The 18,288-nt window shown below is 39.8% G+C and overlaps 1 protein-coding gene across 2 annotated transcripts in view; it reads right to left on the bottom strand.

Annotated features, from left to right (window-relative positions):
• Positions 1 to 15,960, bottom strand: part of Slc9a2 (solute carrier family 9 member A2) — a 116,162-nt gene extending 100,202 nt beyond the window's left edge. For both annotated transcript variants that reach the window (XR_006149916.1, XM_042695396.1), the window contains exon 1: positions 15,445 to 15,960. Coding sequence is in view for 1 of the 2 variants with exons in the window: in XM_042695396.1 (XP_042551330.1) it covers positions 15,445 to 15,745 (301 nt within the window). In the remaining variant the exon portion in view is untranslated. The remainder of the gene's footprint in view (positions 1 to 15,444) is intronic.
• Positions 15,961 to 18,288: the final 2,328 nt, after the last annotated feature.

The following is an 18,288-nucleotide window of genomic DNA, read 5'->3' as shown; positions in this document are numbered from 1 at the left end:
CTTACTGATGAATAAATAACCATGTGAGAGTGTGATAAAGGCTCAGAGGAAAGTTAGCCAAGGCAACAGGATACAGAGAGACTGGGTCAGAGCTATTTCCACATGCATGTATGTTTTCTGATTTCCCTTAAAGTCATTAATTTCTCAATGTGAGGTCATCCTTTTCTATAACTTTCCATACGCTTCACAAGAAGGATACCAAGAAAGTGGCCTGACTGCTGTTGACACAAACAGTGTGTCCTTTCCAACTCTGAAGTCTAGCAGTAGATAGAAAAGAAGGGGGTGGTTTCTCATGATCGTTTCTCCTTACCAGTCTAGTGTTTGTTAAGAGACAATGTATAGTCAGCCAGGGTATGATCCTGCCTGAGGACACTGAAGACCAGGTACACTGGTTGATAGATTAACAAAAGCATCAATTACCTTAACCAGCACTTGGCTTTCTAATTCATTTCAGATCTGGAGTCCTAAAGAAACCCTATTAATACAAAAAGTTGGAAAGCATTTGCTGAAAAAAATATATTTCTACCACAGACACAAGAATTGATGTGTCTATAGACATTGATGACCAAGATGAGACAAAATATCTTACTTTGGGCCTTCCAGGAAGTGCAAGGGATGGCCAAGGAGAAAGTTTGCTCCTCAGGGAAGGAATCACCTGACTGTGTGAGCTCCCCCCCCTCCCTGATTCTGCCCCACCCCCAGCCTCTTCTAAGCCTCCTCCTATTATGCCTGGCTGCTTAGCCTTCAGTTTCCAAGGAGGATCTGGGATAAAACAATAGGTGTGCAATGCCTTTCCTTTCCATTGCAAACTAACTGAGAGGAAGCTGAAAGATGATTTTCTTTTTGTTTTTCACTTATGCAACATTGGAAACTGAAATATGTATGATTTGGAAAGAAACCTATTCATAACACCAGCAGCAGGAAACCAGAACATCTAAACAATCTAACAACTTGTCATAGAACAAATGGATAAAATAGACCTTCATGGTATAATAGTGTTATGCTTTGGAGAAGGAAGCAAGAAATCTGTCCTCATCTGAGGCTACTCAAATTTCTGAGGTCTTTAAGATAGCAAGTTTTTTTAAAGTCTGTTAATTCTTTCCTAACAGCAGGAGAAAACAGATGTTATCATCATTGCTCTCCCATTTTACAGACAAAACATCAGAAATTGGCCAAGTTAACTGACTCATGCCAAATCCACAGCTAGTAGGTGGTAGGTAGGACTGGATTTGTGGACACCAGAATTTGTTATCACTTAAAGTATGTTTGAGGGGTGGAAAGGTGGCTCAGTGGTAGAGCGCTTGCCTTGCATGCATGAGGCCCTAGGTTCGATTCCTCAGCACCACATAAGCAGAAAAAGCTGGAAGTGGCGCTATGACTCAAGGGGTAGAGCTCTAGCCTTGAGCTGAAGAGCTGAGAGACAGTGCCCAGGCCCAGAGTTCAGGCCCCATGATCGACCAAAAAAAAAAAAAAGTATGTTTGATAATATTGCACATTGACAATGTTAAATGAGGAGATCACATAAATTATCATCCAAATTGGGATATTTGAGAGAAAAGGGCCACATAATGACCTATCAGGACAACAGATTTAAACCATGGATTCCATGCACAAAGCAGGTGTATGGTTGCCTTAGTTGTCATACAATGAAAGGAAAATAAAGCGAAGTTTTCTGAACTTTACAACTTTGGTGGGGGGGTGGGGAGCGGGGAGGATTGGGTTGGGGGGCGGGGGAGGCTGGGAAGGGATGGGAAGGGGAAACAAAGGAGGAGGCTACAATGCTTGATATGGAATGTACTCATTATCTTGCTCATGTAATTGTAACCTGTCTGTACAGTATTTTCACAATAAAGAAAATAAAATAAAATAAAATAAATAAAGTTTTCTAAATAACATTTACTTTGTAATTACTTGCTGAGTCACTACTACTTACTGAGTCACTATTACCTGCAACAGGTACTGTTCCAGACAGGGTCAAAATGGTCAAGTCCCTTCTCTTATGAAGCTTAAATACTGATTGGTGTGTTTGTGTGTATGTATGCAAAAGTATATAACTAGATATGCCATTCAAAATCTGTATATATGTATCAACAACATATTTAGCACTTCTTCTCCTATAAATCTGTTTGATTTGGCCAATTAGAATCTATAAAGTAGCCCAAATTACATGGGTTAAACCCAGCTTTAACGTATCAATCATTAACATGTTAAAATATACAGTAGTCCCTACCCATGAGAAATAATTCCCAAGACTCTCAGTGTATGGCTAGACCTGCATATAGTACAAAAACCTATACATGCTATTGTCTATGCAGCTGTATCTATGACAAAGTCTAACTTAAAAGTCAGACATACAGATTAACAACAATAACTACTACCAAAATAAGAACAACTGTCACAATATATTGTAATAAAAATTAAGTGATCCTCTTCAATATTAATATTTTCAGACCATTTATAGATCATGGGTACTGAAACTGTGAAAAACAAAACCATATATTGGGAGGATTACTGAATTTTAAAAGCATTAAAACTTTACACTCTACATACCATGGAAAACACTGGACCAAGATGCAGAAGTTCTAGACTACTCTTTGGAATTACCAGTGAGTTCTGCCACCTTGTTATTTCTATGCTGCCAAACTTGTAGGGTTTCCAGGTAGTCATATTAACACTACCTTTGGGTTACTATTTGCTTTCAGATATGATTTCAACTAGTCTTCATAAGAATCCTCTGAAAGATGTGTTTTATCTAATTCGGGGCAGGGGAGTGGGTCTGAGCTGTTTCTGAGCTGTTTTGCTGAAGGCTACCTCTCTGCCATGTGAGCCACAGTTCTACTTCTAGCTTATTAGTGATTAACTAGAGATAAAGAGTCTCATAGACCTTCCTGCTAGGGTGGCTTCAAACCTTGATCCTCAGATCTGTCTTCTGAGTACCTGGGATTGCAGACATGAGCCATCAGCATCCAGCATATTATCTAATTTTACTACGACAATCTAAAATTGCCAAAATGAGATAGAAGGGTCAAACATGAGACTCAAGTGCTGTTCCCTGGCCATAAATGGGAGTGGCTAAGATTAGACATTAACATGCTCTGAAGGGAATTATGGTGTGGTTGATCTTTGACATCCTCAGGCATTGGTTCCAGAATTCCTCTTGGATACCGAAATCTGATGATACTCAAGTCTCTAACGTACAATGGGATAGACTTACCTCTCCCTCCCCACACTCTCCTATATGCTTTCAAACTTCTAGGTGACTTGCAATACTAACACAATGAACATGCTATGCAAATAGATATAGCATTATATTACTTAAGGAATCACAGCAAAAGAAATTGGTATATGTTCAGGTGTTCAGTATGGGTGCATTTTTGTTATTTTTTATTATCTTTAAGTAGCTGTACAAAGGAGATGCCATTTAACAAATGCAATGCCTTTTGATCATGACACCCCTTCAATAACTTCATCCCTCTTTGGACCCACTCCTTCCCTTACATTTCTTAATATAGATAATGAATTCTTTACTGTATTCTTCCCACCCCTTTTCATTATCTACCCCTCTCTTCTTGTGTTCCCTCACCCCCTGCTTACAAGTATCAATATTTTTTCCTAATGCTTTCAATCTACTGTTGAATCCATACAGAGGGAAACATATAGTCTATTATTTTTTTCCATGAAAAGTACAGAGGCAGAACCAGAACACAGAAGGATGATGCACTAGCTGTGAACCTACCTCTTGGTATGATAAGCGTGATGCCTTAGACAAGTTACCTAAGCCCTTTAAATGTTTTTCTTTTCTCTATTATAAAAAAAAGAATTGAAGTAAGAATAATGCTTACTTTCCAGAGCTACTATGAAGGTTAAATAACAAATGTAAAGCACTTGGCCAAAATAACTAGCAGGTAATAATGCTACATTCTTGTTAGCTATTACTATTTTATGAAAGAAACTGTGAGAGTCTCGCCCATCTCCACCCTCCCATGCCACAAGGAAAGATGACACTGTTCACATTACACTGCTCAGGTTTCTCACCCTGTGAATCCTTAGGAAACAATTCCTGCTACTTCAAGAATTGGGAGCAGCAGAAGTACCAGTAGTGGAGTCACTGGAATTATAATTAGGCAATGGAATTATGTCACTGCCTGGGACCCACTAAGGAACTCTATGGATATCAAAGTCCTTAAGCTTTTTTTAGAGTGTTTCCCCACATACAGCTTGCAGGTAAATCTGATTCTTGTTCAGGAGTGAGTTCCTTTTCGTGAGGTTGGAGATTGAACCCTCATTAATGCTAGATAAGACTCCAGCGCTGAGCCACAATGCCAGCCTTTACTCGAAAATTTCTAAATGCAATTAAGAGCTTCATTTTTCCCCTCTCTTTTTTCACGTATGAAGCTTTCCATGACAGCACAACGTGGAATTCACCCGTACATATGATTCTGCTATGGTCACATAGATGGCTTTTAAATTTCTCTTCCCTTGGAATTACTAGCAAATGAGAGGTAGACAAGTTATCTTCAAACCAGGGATAAGCCTGAAAACCCAAGATTAGAATGTCCATGAACAATGATGAACAACGTACAATATTGTTGCAGGAAGTGCATCAATTATGATTCATTACACTTGCAAGAAGTAATTGTGAGAGAGTAACCTATAATTGTGCAGGTACCATTTAGAATGACAAAACACCCATGTCTACACTTCATTGTAATATAATAAATGCATGCTTCTCATGGCTTAACATTCTTTTTCTAGAAAAGTAAAAGTTTTTAAAAATACAAATAATTGCCTTCTCTGCAGAAAAAAAACTCACAGTATTCCGTAAGAAATGACAAGCGCACAAGACAAATGTACATCCCAACTTTGAGAACTAAGTAGGGAAAGGGTTTCAGTGGCGCTAAGACCAAGCTAATGGCATAGCTGGAATTAGAAGATGGACTTCCTATTTCTGATCTAGGAATATCTTTTCCAAAATTTAGGTCCAATATTTCCTCAACTTCAGAGCTATTCATCCCTCCAAATATGAAGATATCGAAGATTAAACAAAGGTCATATAATCCTATTTTTATACCTTTAAATATTTTTTAAGTGAGAAAAGGAGCCAGGCCCTTGTAACTCACACTTGGAATTTTTATCTACTCAGGAGGCTGAGATCTGAGGATCAAAATTCAAAGCCAGCCACACAGAAAAATCTACCAAATTTTATCTCCAATGAATAGCAAGGAAACAACAACAACAACATCAAAAGCACAAAAAATGAGAAAAGTACAATTATTTTCATTTACATTAAAGAGAAGTCATTGTGATAGAAGTAACTCTTTAAAATGTGACATGAAAAGTATTACTGAGATAGTGAATAATGTAGACACAGAGTCTCTTCTCTTTGAAAATATACATTAATATTAGCCAAATTCAAAATAAAGGAGCATGTCTACCATACCAGAAATAAAGAAATCAAAGTGAGTGACATCAGGAGGATTTCAAACCACCAGGAGCCAGGCAGCTTCCAATATAGCTGCATGTCCTATGTCTTAGGATTAGACATTTTAACACCTACATGAGAACAAGAAATCTGATTTCAGACTGCTAAAAGAAGAACTCTTGCATAAATTCCTGAGTCTCAAAGAACTACTTTGTCCTAAATAAACAAATAGGGTAAAAAAGGAGATGCCTGTCGCCAGTAAAAAAAAAAAGGAAAGGAAACAAGCCAAATCTTTATGGCTTTGGGCCAGGGATACATTCACTTGTGAAGTATAAAACTCTAGTGCTACATATGGGTATAATAATACTTAACGCACATAGTAAAGTCAAACTAAGAAACTAGTACAAAAAATGGATCACTGAAGCTGTTGATTCCAGGTATGAAAGCATTCAAAATGTTTCATAAGAACAATTTATAACTCAAGGAAAACAGGCTCAACCAAATAAACATTGTGTGGTGTGACTAAGCTTACTATACAACTACATCCTATGTGAGACATAAATATCCAAAAGGGAAAGTCAGAGATCTAATAAGAACAGCCCCCTGAAAACTAGAACTCAGAAAAGGACTACAAGATGAATAGAGTTTAAAATGAAGTAATGAAAATTAAGTCATTAGTAGTAATTGAGTAATTGTAATTAAGTAGAACAGAATGAACAAAATGCAAAGAGACTTGAAAATGTACCAGAAAACTTAAATAAAAATATAATTAAGATTAAAAAATTCTAATGAGTAGGTTCCTACAGATTAGAGAAATATTGAGAGATATGTGGTGAGTAGGATAAATAAATAATGAAATCAGTAAGAAATAGAGTAAGAAAACAAGAGGAAAAGCATAAAAACACCTACTCACATGGAATTAAAAGGCACTCCAGCCAGGAATTACCAGGTTATAATTTCATTCAAAGATATAAGCAAAATAAAGACATTTCAGCTAAAACTAAACACGAAGGCTCTTCCTAAAGGACCTTCTAAAAATATACTTCAGTCAAAGTGGGACAATCTAGGAGGAAAAAAGTATGCAACATGTTTGCAAATCAACATAAACATTATTCATAATAAATAAAATCTAATTTAAGAAGATAAAGACAAACTAAATATAAATTACAGGTAAAATAAATTATAATTTTGAAAAAGGCACTTAAAATTAATAAAGTTCAAATATGATTTAAGAAGAGGATAATAACAATAATAAAAACAGCAAATGTTATGCTCCAGGAAATTATTTTAACACATTACATATAGTAACCAGTTTATTTCTCACAATAGTTTATGTATGACATTTTACGACACTCATTTTACCACTAAAGACCAGAGAGTTCAAGTTATATTCCTCAAATCATCCCAAATAGAATAGATAGAAAACTATACACGGGGAGTAACTCTAAGCATTTTGACTTGGCTACTACCATATCAGGTACTAATAATAATTGAAGAATAACCTCATGCAGAGTAGAAATCTAAAAGATAAAATAATGGCTTAAAATAAGAAAAAGAATAGCCAAAATATTACAAGAAAAAAATAAAGATATCAAGCACAGTAAAATGAGCACAAAGTAAGTGCAGGTAAATCATTACAATAAATACCATTGCATTTCTGTTTTAGAAATGAAGTGATTTCAAAGCAAACTTATAAACTGAACATGTTGAGTTGAAACCTCTTTTTTTACAAGTATTTAAGGACAATAAAATTATAATAAAAAGCAAAATTTTAAAATAAAAAATCCAAGTATATCATCTAATGAAACATCTGAATGACACAGGTGGACCCATTGCAGCAATGAGATGTACAAGATGTTATATCGAAAAAGGAACTTTACAAATTTTGGTTGGGGGGGGGGGGGAGGCAGGAGAGATGGGAAGGGGAAACAAAGGAGGAGGCAATAATGCTTGATAAAAAATGTACTCATTACCTTGCTCATGTAATTGTAACCCCTCTGTACGGTATTTTCACAATAAAAAATAATAATGCAATTAATTTGTTGCCAAAGGTACCAAAGATGATAAATATGGAAAACATGGATGTGGGAAACATAGATAAAAGAATGTATGTAAAACTCCAGATCTACAGCAATAATAATATAAAAATATCTATTTGCTGGCACAAGAATAGAATCAAAGGAAGAACTCATTCCAAACACATGACAATATATTAAATCAGTATAGGCTGAAGAACACAGCAGCAAATCAGGTCTAAGAGAAATTGACAAAAGTATAATTACTATCATAGCCCTAATAGTTGATGCTATATAGCCCAGAAACTGACAGATAAAGTCTTCAAAGCCCAGGAATAATATTGAAGATGTTAACATCATAATTAGAAACTTATTTCCATGTATATGTTCACCAATATGCATATATACATGCACAAAATCCTCACCCACAGGTTAATATTCTTTTCAAGCTAATATAGAAAATGTAGCTTAAAAAGTCACATATTAAGCTACAAAGGATTTCCCAATCAATACTAAAAAGTAATATCAAACTTATCCAGCCCAAATGTAATAGATATGTATAAAATTTATAACCACAAATCTCACGTGCTCATCAACAAAAACATAAAACTTCAAATAATTACTGAGAAAGAATAAGAGATCATGAAGAAACTTTAAAATATTGATAACTAAATTACAGTGAAAACTCTATATAAAAGATGTACATAATGGGACAAAAATAGGACAAAAAATAGGTATATTTCTAGATTTTATTATTTTTGTGCCAGTTTTGGAGCTTGACCTCAGGGCCTACACACTGTCCCTTACTTCTTTTGCTTCAGGTTGGTACTTTACCACTTGAACCATATCTGAACTTCCAGCTTTTTAGTGGTTAATTGAAAATAAGCATATAATAGACATTTCTGCCCCAGTCTGCTTAGAACCAAGATCCTCAGCTCTCAGCCTCCTGAGTAGCAAGGGTTAATACAAACTACTGCTATTCTTCGAGGAAAGATCCATTTGTATCATGAGAATTTCTCTTTAAGAATTTTACTTAATAATCCTATTTTAGCTCATGACTCATTTCTTTTATAAGGATCAAATTGATTTTATGGACTTTAATTTCATGGCTCAGATGAGATCTGCCAAGCAGTTATTCTGGATTTCTCAGTGATGCTTCGTTATAAGTTCTCCTTTCTGAACAGCTGTAGTTTGTTATTGAATAGCCAAAATTATATGCAACATATGTGAAAAGCCATTTTACTGAAATTTTATGTCTGTACTATCTGCATTATTATTATCTGCAATAAAGGTTAACTTACTTAACTTTTTAGTATCAAGGTTGTGTTTGTTGTCACTTAGTTGTAAGTATAGAGCACATCATTGGCTTTGAAATTAATGAGCACACGAAAACACCCATAGTTTGGAGAAAATGTGAAAATAAAATGTCTTACTAGAAACTATAACAAGTAAATTATTGAAGCAATTTTGTACATTTAAATAAGACTGATATCATTTCAGCATAAGTACATGTTGCTTTTGGAACGCAAGTTCAAAAGAACATAGTATACCACAAACAAAACCGTTGAAATTATAATTACAATTAGTAGCTTGAAGGAACTAATTAGTCTTGTAAGTGCAGTGGAAATCAACATATTAGAAAATAAAATTCAGCAACTAGTGATTTTCAACTGACGAATTAAATAAACCAAATAAAGTATGAGTAAAATGGTAGGGACAGAAACCTTTATATTAGAAGTCAACTGAAAACTAATTTTCTCTTCCTTCCTTCCTTTCTTTCTTTCTTTCTCTCTTTCATTCTCTCTTTCTTTCTCTTTTCTTTCTTGTTTGTCATGGGACTTGAACTCAGGGCTTGGGGCCTGTCCCTGAATGCATTCGCTCAAGACTGGTGTTGTACCACTTTGAGCCACAGCACCACTTCTGGTTTTCTTGTGGTTAATTGGACATAAGAGTCTCAAGTCCTCTCCCACCTGGGCTGGCTTTAAACCAGGAAACTCAGATCTCAGCCTTCTTAGTAACTAGGATTATAGGCATAAGCCACCAGTGCCCAGCTGAAAGCTAATTTTTTTTAGATGCAAGATATATTAACTTCTGAGAAGTTTAATCAAGAAAGACAAGACTAGCCAGGCACTGGTGGCTTATGCCTGTAATCCTAGTTACTCAGGAGGCTGAGATCTGATGATATTCAAAGCCAGCCAGGGCAGAAAAGTCCCTATGAGACTCTTACCTTCAATAAACTACTCAAAAAGCCAGAAGCAACACTGTGGGTCAAGTGGCAGAGTGCTAACCTTGAGCATAAAGAGGCTCAGAGACAGTGCCCAGGCCCTGAGTTCAAGCCCCAGGATTGACTCTCTCTCTCTCTCTCTCTCTCTCTCTCTCTCTCTCTCTCTCTCTCTCACACACACACACACACACACACACACACACACAAAGACAAGAATAAAAATATTGGGGCAGGATCTGGTATATAGTCACAGCTAATTGGGAGGTAAAGATCATGATCACAGTTGAACAAATAAGCCAGGGAGTAACTGTTCATAGCTATCATTACAGCTATGTTGGAGGTATGTGTAGAAGGATTTGGTCCAAGGCAAGCTCCAAGTAAAAAGATGAAATCTTATCTGAAAAATAACTGAAGTAAAAAACCTGGGAATATGGTTCAAGTAGGAGATCATCATCCTAGCAAGTGTCAGGCCCTGAGTTCAAAGCCTGGTAGTGTCAAAAATTTAAAAAAAAAAGAATAAAACTATTATCAAAGAAATTTATGCAGATAAACTGAAGATCTTTAAAAAAAATAAAATATTTCTTCTGATACATGTAAAAACTCTGGGAAATAAAGATGTACATCACTAAAATGACCCAAGAAAATAAGCAAAAATCAAACAGAACTCTAAATTAATAAAACAATTGAATCAGTTTTCAAAAATCTAGCTATTTATTCCAAACCATCTAGTTTACTCAATTTCATAGGCAAGTTTTTACAACCCTATGCAGAACAAACAGTTTTACATAAAATAATTTTTATAAATTTTTAGAGCTTTATTTTTTATTGTTAAATTAATTTTAATCCTTTAGAGTTCTAAGACATAAAATATTCCATATGAAATTATGCATCTCATTAATGAAAAATGCTATTCTCCTTATTAAAGTTGATAAACAGTAACACTTTTAATTGATGAAAAATATCTTCCATTATTCTAACAAGCAAAAAGTATTTCTTCAGTACAGCATAATGACAAAATTTCAGAATCATTTCAGAAAGAAATGAGAAAGGTCTTAAAGTCATCCTTCAGAAAGAAAACAGAAAATGTATGGGTGACCTAGTGTGAGTGGAAGGGAGTCCTAGTGAGAGAATGGAATATAAACTTTTCTTTTAATCTGATGAAGATCCAGCACGTGCCACCAGGGGCATCTAACACTGGAAGCCTTTTGAAAGTGAATGTGGTTCAAATATTGAGTGAAGAACTGGAGCTTCATCCCCTAACCAAGGGCTTCAGGTAAATCAAATAGAACTAAACAAGAGAACCAAACAAAACACAGGAAAAGTATTTTCAGAGGTCACAGTCTTGGTTAGTTGGAGAGATATGTCATTCTTGAGTTTCATATTTCACTTGCAAGACAACCTGGAGACCAGAGGAGACATCTTCATCGGCCAAATTGTTTTCTGCCTTTCCCCTAAAATAGTAAAAATGCAATTTATTTTACAGAGAGCATGACGAGGAGAAGTGGACAATTCCAGCTTCAGAGACAAAGGAAAGGAACAGGACAAGGTTATCAGTGTGCCTAGGAAGAGAGGAAAATAGACCAAGACCTCAAGGAACTAAAGGGGGCACAGGTGGAAATTCAGGATGAAGAAGGGAGCTCTATGGTTTCAAAGGGCAAGGACTCAGTGAACCCTGAACTCTGAGCTGAGCTAGAATTCTCAGACAAGTTTACTCAGGTGAGAACCAACCCCACTGGCTGAATTTATAGGAAAAGAAGTCAGAGTAGTTTTCAAATACACCAGGAAAATTTTTCTCATCTTAATTCATTAACTACCTATTATTCCAGACTGTCAAATTCCACCCCTGAACAGAGGATTTATCGGGCAACATGTGTACATTTGTAACGATAAAAAATCCAGTCACTGCTCAAAATATAAATATTCAAAGTGAAAGAATAATAAGAACTCACATGTGTGGGGACCCAAGGAAAAAACAAACTAGGAAATGTTTCTTGCCAAAACCTTTAAAGCTTTTCCAAGATGTACTAAATTTACTATGTTCTATTATTTGTTTTGTTAAAGTACTTCACATACACATGTATATCATCATTACATCATCACCATCCCTTCAGGAAGTTGTATAACTCCAGAACTGCTTTAAAAAACAGAATGATTAATAAGTTAATATCCTCTGATAATCACATAAAACAATGGGAAGTAAAGCTGAATTTTTTAATGTTGTGTTTCATACCTTCTAAGTGTAATATTTCTAAGGTTACAGTGTGTTGTAATCTAGCAAATTGTTATAATTCACCATCAGACATTATTTAAACCTCCTACAAATGTTATTGGGAGCTTCCACTTTGGGCAACCTGTTCATCCTTGTATAGCTTAATCACTGGCCAAGTTTCTCCATGTTCTCTGGGACAGGTAAGTTCAGGAACACCAGGTACTTGAATAAAAGCACCCCCAATGAACTCATAGCACGCTACATGGTTTGGCATTTGGGTTTCCTCGTAGCTTCACATTCTCTTACAAAGTTCCACTCATCCTCCTTCCCAAATTTAAGGAATTTAGGACATTTACTCCCCAAACGAGTTTTTTCTGAGGCAAAAGAACTTCAATGACTTCATCTCTGTTTAATCATCCATGAGAGTATCTTGTAGCACCAGGGCAATCTTGCTCAAAGCTAAGATATTTGAGGCCCTTAGTGGGGGTGGAATTAGAATAAATGGTTGGCAATTTCTGACATTTGCAGGGTTCCTCCAGGAACCAGCTGAAGAAGCAAGAAAAGAGTTTGATTATGAAAATAACAGCTATGTGCCTGTAATCCCAACTACTAGGATGGTGGTCAGAGGATTGCAGTCTTAAGCTAACCTGAGCAAAAGTAAGAGCCCTATGTAACAAAACAAACTAAAAGCAAAAGGAAAGTGTTATAGCTTCGGTGGGAAAGTACTCATCTGGCAAGTTCAAGTCCCTGAGTTTAAATTCTACTACCACAGCAAAAGGAAAAAGAAGAGTGTAGTGAATGACCAAGTACAAGTTTCTTGAGACTCTAACACTATACTTTTTGCCCCATGATCTTTACCCTTCAAATTACCTCTGAGCATCTGCAATGGGCCACTCAGACCCCTGTCTAGATGGCAATCATGAACGTCTATGTTATCATCTCTGCACTACTCAGATGCAAGAAGGAAAATGACAGAGAGATGGTAACCAGAGGCCCAAAATTCAAGAAAGGATGTGAGTTCAGTAGGAATGATTTCCACTGTCAAACACAGGGAACTTAAATACATCCAGGCTAAGAAAGCTCCTACTAGGTGGGTAAATATACCTGTGATGAATTCAAAAATGGATAGAATGTCCGTGCCCAAAATGCAATTCAAAAATGGATAGAATATCCCCAGGAGAAAGAGAACAGGTACACAAAGGCCATCTTCAAATAGTACTCTTGAAAATGGCTGAGACTGAAACAGAAAGAGAGAGTTGGCCCATGGCAGTGGAAAAGAGATTGGAACACCAAGACCAGCTATAGGGCCACTCCCACTCCCGTGTCAGGATCATTGCCACTAAAGATGACAACTCTGTCCTGCTCTCTTCTTGCAGTGTCCTAGAATGTTGAACATAACTATTCCCATTTACCCTCACAAAGGAACAAGCCTTCAGGGCAGACACAAAGATAAGAGAGACATCAGACAGGCCTGGCTGGAGCTCTGGTTCACCACCCACCAGTAAATTCACCTCTCCACATCTTGGTGTCCTCCTATACAAAACAGGACCATCATACCTACCCAGGATGGAGGCTGTGAAAATGAGGGATAATGAACTTAAGTGCCTACTAGCGGCTGTAATTAGTGTAATTAATCTGATTAAAATAATCAGGAGTGAAGAACACAAGAAAGAGTAGGAATAGAAAGAGCAACAGAGATACAATAATAGAAAGTGGGTACCAGAACAACCCTGGAGTGACAGACAGAAAGTATGACAGGAGACAGAATAATTCATTTAGCTCCCAATCTTTTGTTAACTCTCACATTTCAATTACTACCTCTCTCAGATGAAAATATGAAGGTCTATACTCCCTACACACCAGGGATGCTGTGGTTGAGACCACATGAAGACACCACATCCAGGTTTATTGTTGGAGGCCACAGCTTTATGCATCTGCTTGATAGATGGGGAAATCCATCTATCACTGCTCAGGGGGCAATTAAAACACTCAACTGACAGCACCATGCCAAAGCCAGACAATTACAGACTTTGAAGTCATTAAACAGCATGGTGCTCCTTTGTTCTCCAATATGATCTAATTAATTTAATCAGGCAGGGACGTGTGACTTATGCTTACCTCCCCCAACATCCACCTTCTTAAAAATAACCATTTTCACCTGTTTTGTAAACCCCTCCCCCTGTAATTCAAGTCTTTGTTCATTCCTCTCTGAAACATTGTCCCCTGTCATCTCCAACTGTCCAGATCTTGGTCATCCTTGAAAAGCTAGCTTACATACTTCCTCTCTTCAAGAGGAGATCCCTGCCTTCCTTAGGACACCCCATCATGTTTTCTGAACTTCAAGGCCCACTTGGTTCTTTCCTGTGAGCTTATCACAGATGCCCCTCCCACTTATCAATACATCCCTCTAGAATGACAGGCAACGTGTCTTTTCCTCCTTTACAGAAAACTGCCTCACTTCGCAAGGTGAATGTCTGCAACATACATTCTTCTGAGCTTAACTGTAACTTTTTTTTGAACACCACATAGTAGTTAACACATTAAAAAAAATTAAACTTACTATTGTAAACTAAAAGTAAAATAAAGCTCCATGATCATCACATATAAGATCAGGGAGGAGAAAAGCAATGTAGAAAATACCACCCAAGTTTTCTGCTTTCTAAATAAGAGTTGAAGATGTCCTGCTGGGGAACAGTGGATCCTGATCAATGAGAAAGGGAAGGGAAAAAAGGAAAGCATGCTCTGGGGTAAATATGATAAACTTCTCTCATATGTATTACATGTATGAAAACAGCATCATGAAATTCACTTTTAAAAGAGCAAGGGAAAGAGGGGAGACAGGGAAGAGTAATTGGGGAGTGAATTTATTTGCAATCCATTATATACTTATATAGAAACATCACCATAAAACTGTCCAATTATATATGCTAATTTTGAAAAAGAAAAAAAAACAGCACAGACCTTTTTTTTAATGCTAGTGTTGGAAGTGGGTTTATTACTTTTAAACTTGTATATCTTCCTCACTTGCCTGAGTCACCTCTAGAGCAAATGCTTCCTGGAGAGTGACAACCCAAGAGACAGGGGAGACTGGGTACTCCTGTTGCAATGCTAGCACTGGGATGTCCTTGGTCCTCTACCATGCACTGGCTTAATCAGGGGCAAGCCATGGTCCCTGTCACACCCCCAGGAACTTTTCCCTGCAGCACAAGGGGTTTTGGATTTCAGCTTCCCTGCTGGCTTGTCCCTGAGAGGTACTCCTCAGCCTCCAGACTTTCTCCCTCTGCAAATGTATTTTTTCTGAACTTGGGCAGAGAGCTGTCAATCTTGGCGTTCAATGCAAAAGTCAGTAGTAAATGCTAAGCTTCTATTGTCTCATCCTTTGGGGAGCATTTCAAGGCCATGCCCCACTTACAAGTCAAAGGATGAAATAATGTCTTCTCAAGAATCTTAGTAACTGGCAGAAGCTGTCGGGTAGCAGCCCCGTCTTGCTCCGGAATGAAGTGGGTACGATCGGTAGGGAGATCAACTCACCAGACGTCCCCAACCCCAACCCGTGGGGTCCAAGCTCGCTTACCAATCTTGGCCAGAGAAGCCAGGAGGATCCACAGCGTGATCTCAAAGGGGATTTGCACGTGAGGGTAGTCCAGGGTGAATACAGGCAGCCGACTTTCCTCGAACGGCGTAGTTCCCGGGGCCACCACGCTTGCGGGGCTGGGTGGGTTGGAGCTGGTGCCCCCGGCCCTTGGCGCGTCCAGCAGAGTCTCCGCCAGGGTGCCTGCCGGCCCCGCCACCTGCAGGAGCAGCAGCAGCAGCAGCAGCGACATCAGCCGAGGAAGCGACGCCCGTAGGCTCCTCCCGGTACCCACGGGTTCCATGGGGTCTGCTCTGGGCGCCGACAAGGAGCCGGCAGCCTGGCCCTGTGCGTCCTCAGCGCATCGCGCTGGGACAGCGCCACCAGCTTGGCCCCTGCGACGAGCCAGACAGCACAAGTCACCGGGGCGGGATCTCCGCAGGCAGCGGGGCTGGGTCTCCGCAGCGCAGGGCTGGCGGTGGGGAAAGGCACGCGCAGCCACGGGAGGCCACTGCGCGGACCCTGGGCTGCTCTTAGCCGCCCTCAGCGGCCCGCCGCCCGCCCATGCCGGGTCCAAGCGGCTCGCGGGCCGCAGCTGCAGGCCCTGCCCGGGGCGGCCCGCGGGCGGGCGGGGAACGGGGGCGGGGGCGGGGCGGGCGCGGCGCCCGGGCTGCGGACGGGCGGGCAGGCGGGCGGGGACCGGGAAACGACCTGGGCACCGCGCACCTGCCGGAGCCCGCGGGCCACCCCGGGCCTAAGAGGCCGCGGGGGCGACGGCTGTGTTCCCTTCTCGCCCACACCGTGTGCCCAGATCTGCCACCCTCTCCCCCGCTCCCGGAGCCGACCAGCTGTGGGTGGACTCGCGGCGCGGCGCGCACGGTGACCGGAGCTGTCCCCGCCCCGGAGGCCGAGTCGGGCGTCTGTCCAAAGAAGGGACCGGCGCGACCCACGCGTCGCGCCCTTCCCCCCCCACCCCCCCCAGCCACCCTGCAGCTTTCTGCAAGGAGACTCCCTGGTGCACTGGGCACGCCAGGAGGCGCCGCGCGGCTCCAATCCACGAGACCTCAAGGCATGCTGGAATAGGGGTGCCATCACCCCCAATTCGGGGCACTGCTGAGGTGGGACTGTGTGGCTACGGAGCTGGCTGGGGGTTCAGAAAGTTTGGGAGAGCCATGTGGTGCACCCCCTTGGCACACACTGCAAATGCAATGCGAGTTGTCTTGGGCGCGCCAAAGAAGCGCCCCCCCTTCGTTCCCCCCCACACACCCCCCTCCGTCAGAACGCAGCGTTCCCAGGCTCCCAAGGAGTCCTGATCTGGCTCATTGTAACACTGTCCACCCCACTTCAACTCTCCATGCTCCAGCTCACGGAAAAAGAAAAACATCTCTCTTTTTAAGCTTAGAGGTGAACATGTCCGAGGGCATCAGAAATATAATTATTTCATGGAAAACCAGTGATTTGCTGAGCTCAGATCCACTTGCTCTGCTCTGCTAATTACAGGACAGGCTGTGGTTTGGAAACGAGAACGAAGGGAACGCGATTCACCCGGATCTAAAAGAGCTTTATCTCCCCAGTGCCAACCGTCTTCTCCTCCTGCGCACCAAAACCTTCTCCAAGGATGTTGCATACTTCACTGGTTGTAATCTTACTGGCCTGGCATCCTTACCACCAGAAACGGAAAGAAATACAAAAGACCTGACCAGTTGCCACTCAATTAAGTAGAACTGTTTTTCCCTCTGATATCTCTGAAATAAAATAACTTGCTTCTCTGTTTTCTGTGTGGCTTCCCTATTGTAACACACACACACACACACACACACACACACACACACACACACACACACACACACACACACACACACACACACAGAGTTCAACGTTTGGGACAAACTTTTTCAACGTTCCAACAGAAAACCTGTAAGACATGAGCAAATATTATTTTTTTTTAAGTAAAATCTTCCTGAGTAAAATCTTTAAATAATTTCGTCACCTTTCAGCCCTAAAAGTCAAGCAGGAAATTAGAATGACACTCAAAGAAGGCACAGAATGTTAGTTAATATTGTTTAAAATGTCAGCTTTTCAAATGTGGGATAGAATTGAATTCTATTTGACTTAAAAAGAATCGCTATCCTGGTACCAGTGACTCACACCTGAAATCCTAGCTACACAAGAAGCTGAGATCTGAGGATTTTGGTTCAAAGCCAACTGAGGGGAAAAAAATGTCCATGACATTCTTATCTCTGACTAATTGCCAAAAAAACCTGAGATAGAGCTGTGGCTCAAATGGTAGCTTCTTGAGCAAAAAATATAAGGGACAGCACCTAGGTCCTAAGTTAAAGCCCCGCTACCATTACCCCCTCCCCCACATAAAAAGAATCAGTGGGCTGTCTAAACTTCAGAGCCCACCTCCCAATTTCACTGGGGATTTTTTTTTTGGGGGGGGGGGGCTGGGCGCTGTCCCTCAGCTCTTCAGCTCAAGGCTAGCACTCTACCACTTGAGCCACAGCGCCGCTTCTAGCTTTTTCTGCTTATGTGGTGCTGAGGAATCGAACCCAGGGCTTCATGCATGCAAGGCAAGCGCTCTACCACTGAGCCACCTTCCCAGCCCCTCACTGGGGATTTTTATTTAAATTATATTCTTAAGGTTCTCTTGTGAGAAAAGAACTATAAGTAAGGATTTATTTTCCTTTCTTATTGGTATATCTCTGCATGGAGAAGTAGGTCATGGTTAGTTGTATTATTTTAATTTTTTTAAAAATTATCACTCAATGATTTTTATCAAACAAAAGAGATAGACATTTTTATATCCATTTTATAAGTGAAGAAATACAAATGCATGAATACTTT

The sequence above is a fragment of the Dipodomys spectabilis genome, unplaced genomic scaffold (genome assembly GCF_019054845.1).
Source record: "Dipodomys spectabilis isolate Male_0828 unplaced genomic scaffold, ASM1905484v1 ptg000187l, whole genome shotgun sequence".
Taxonomy (NCBI): Eukaryota; Metazoa; Chordata; class Mammalia; order Rodentia; family Heteromyidae; genus Dipodomys; species Dipodomys spectabilis.
Note: the sequence above shows the minus strand (reverse complement) of the source record. Positions and strands in the feature narration are given on the sequence as shown.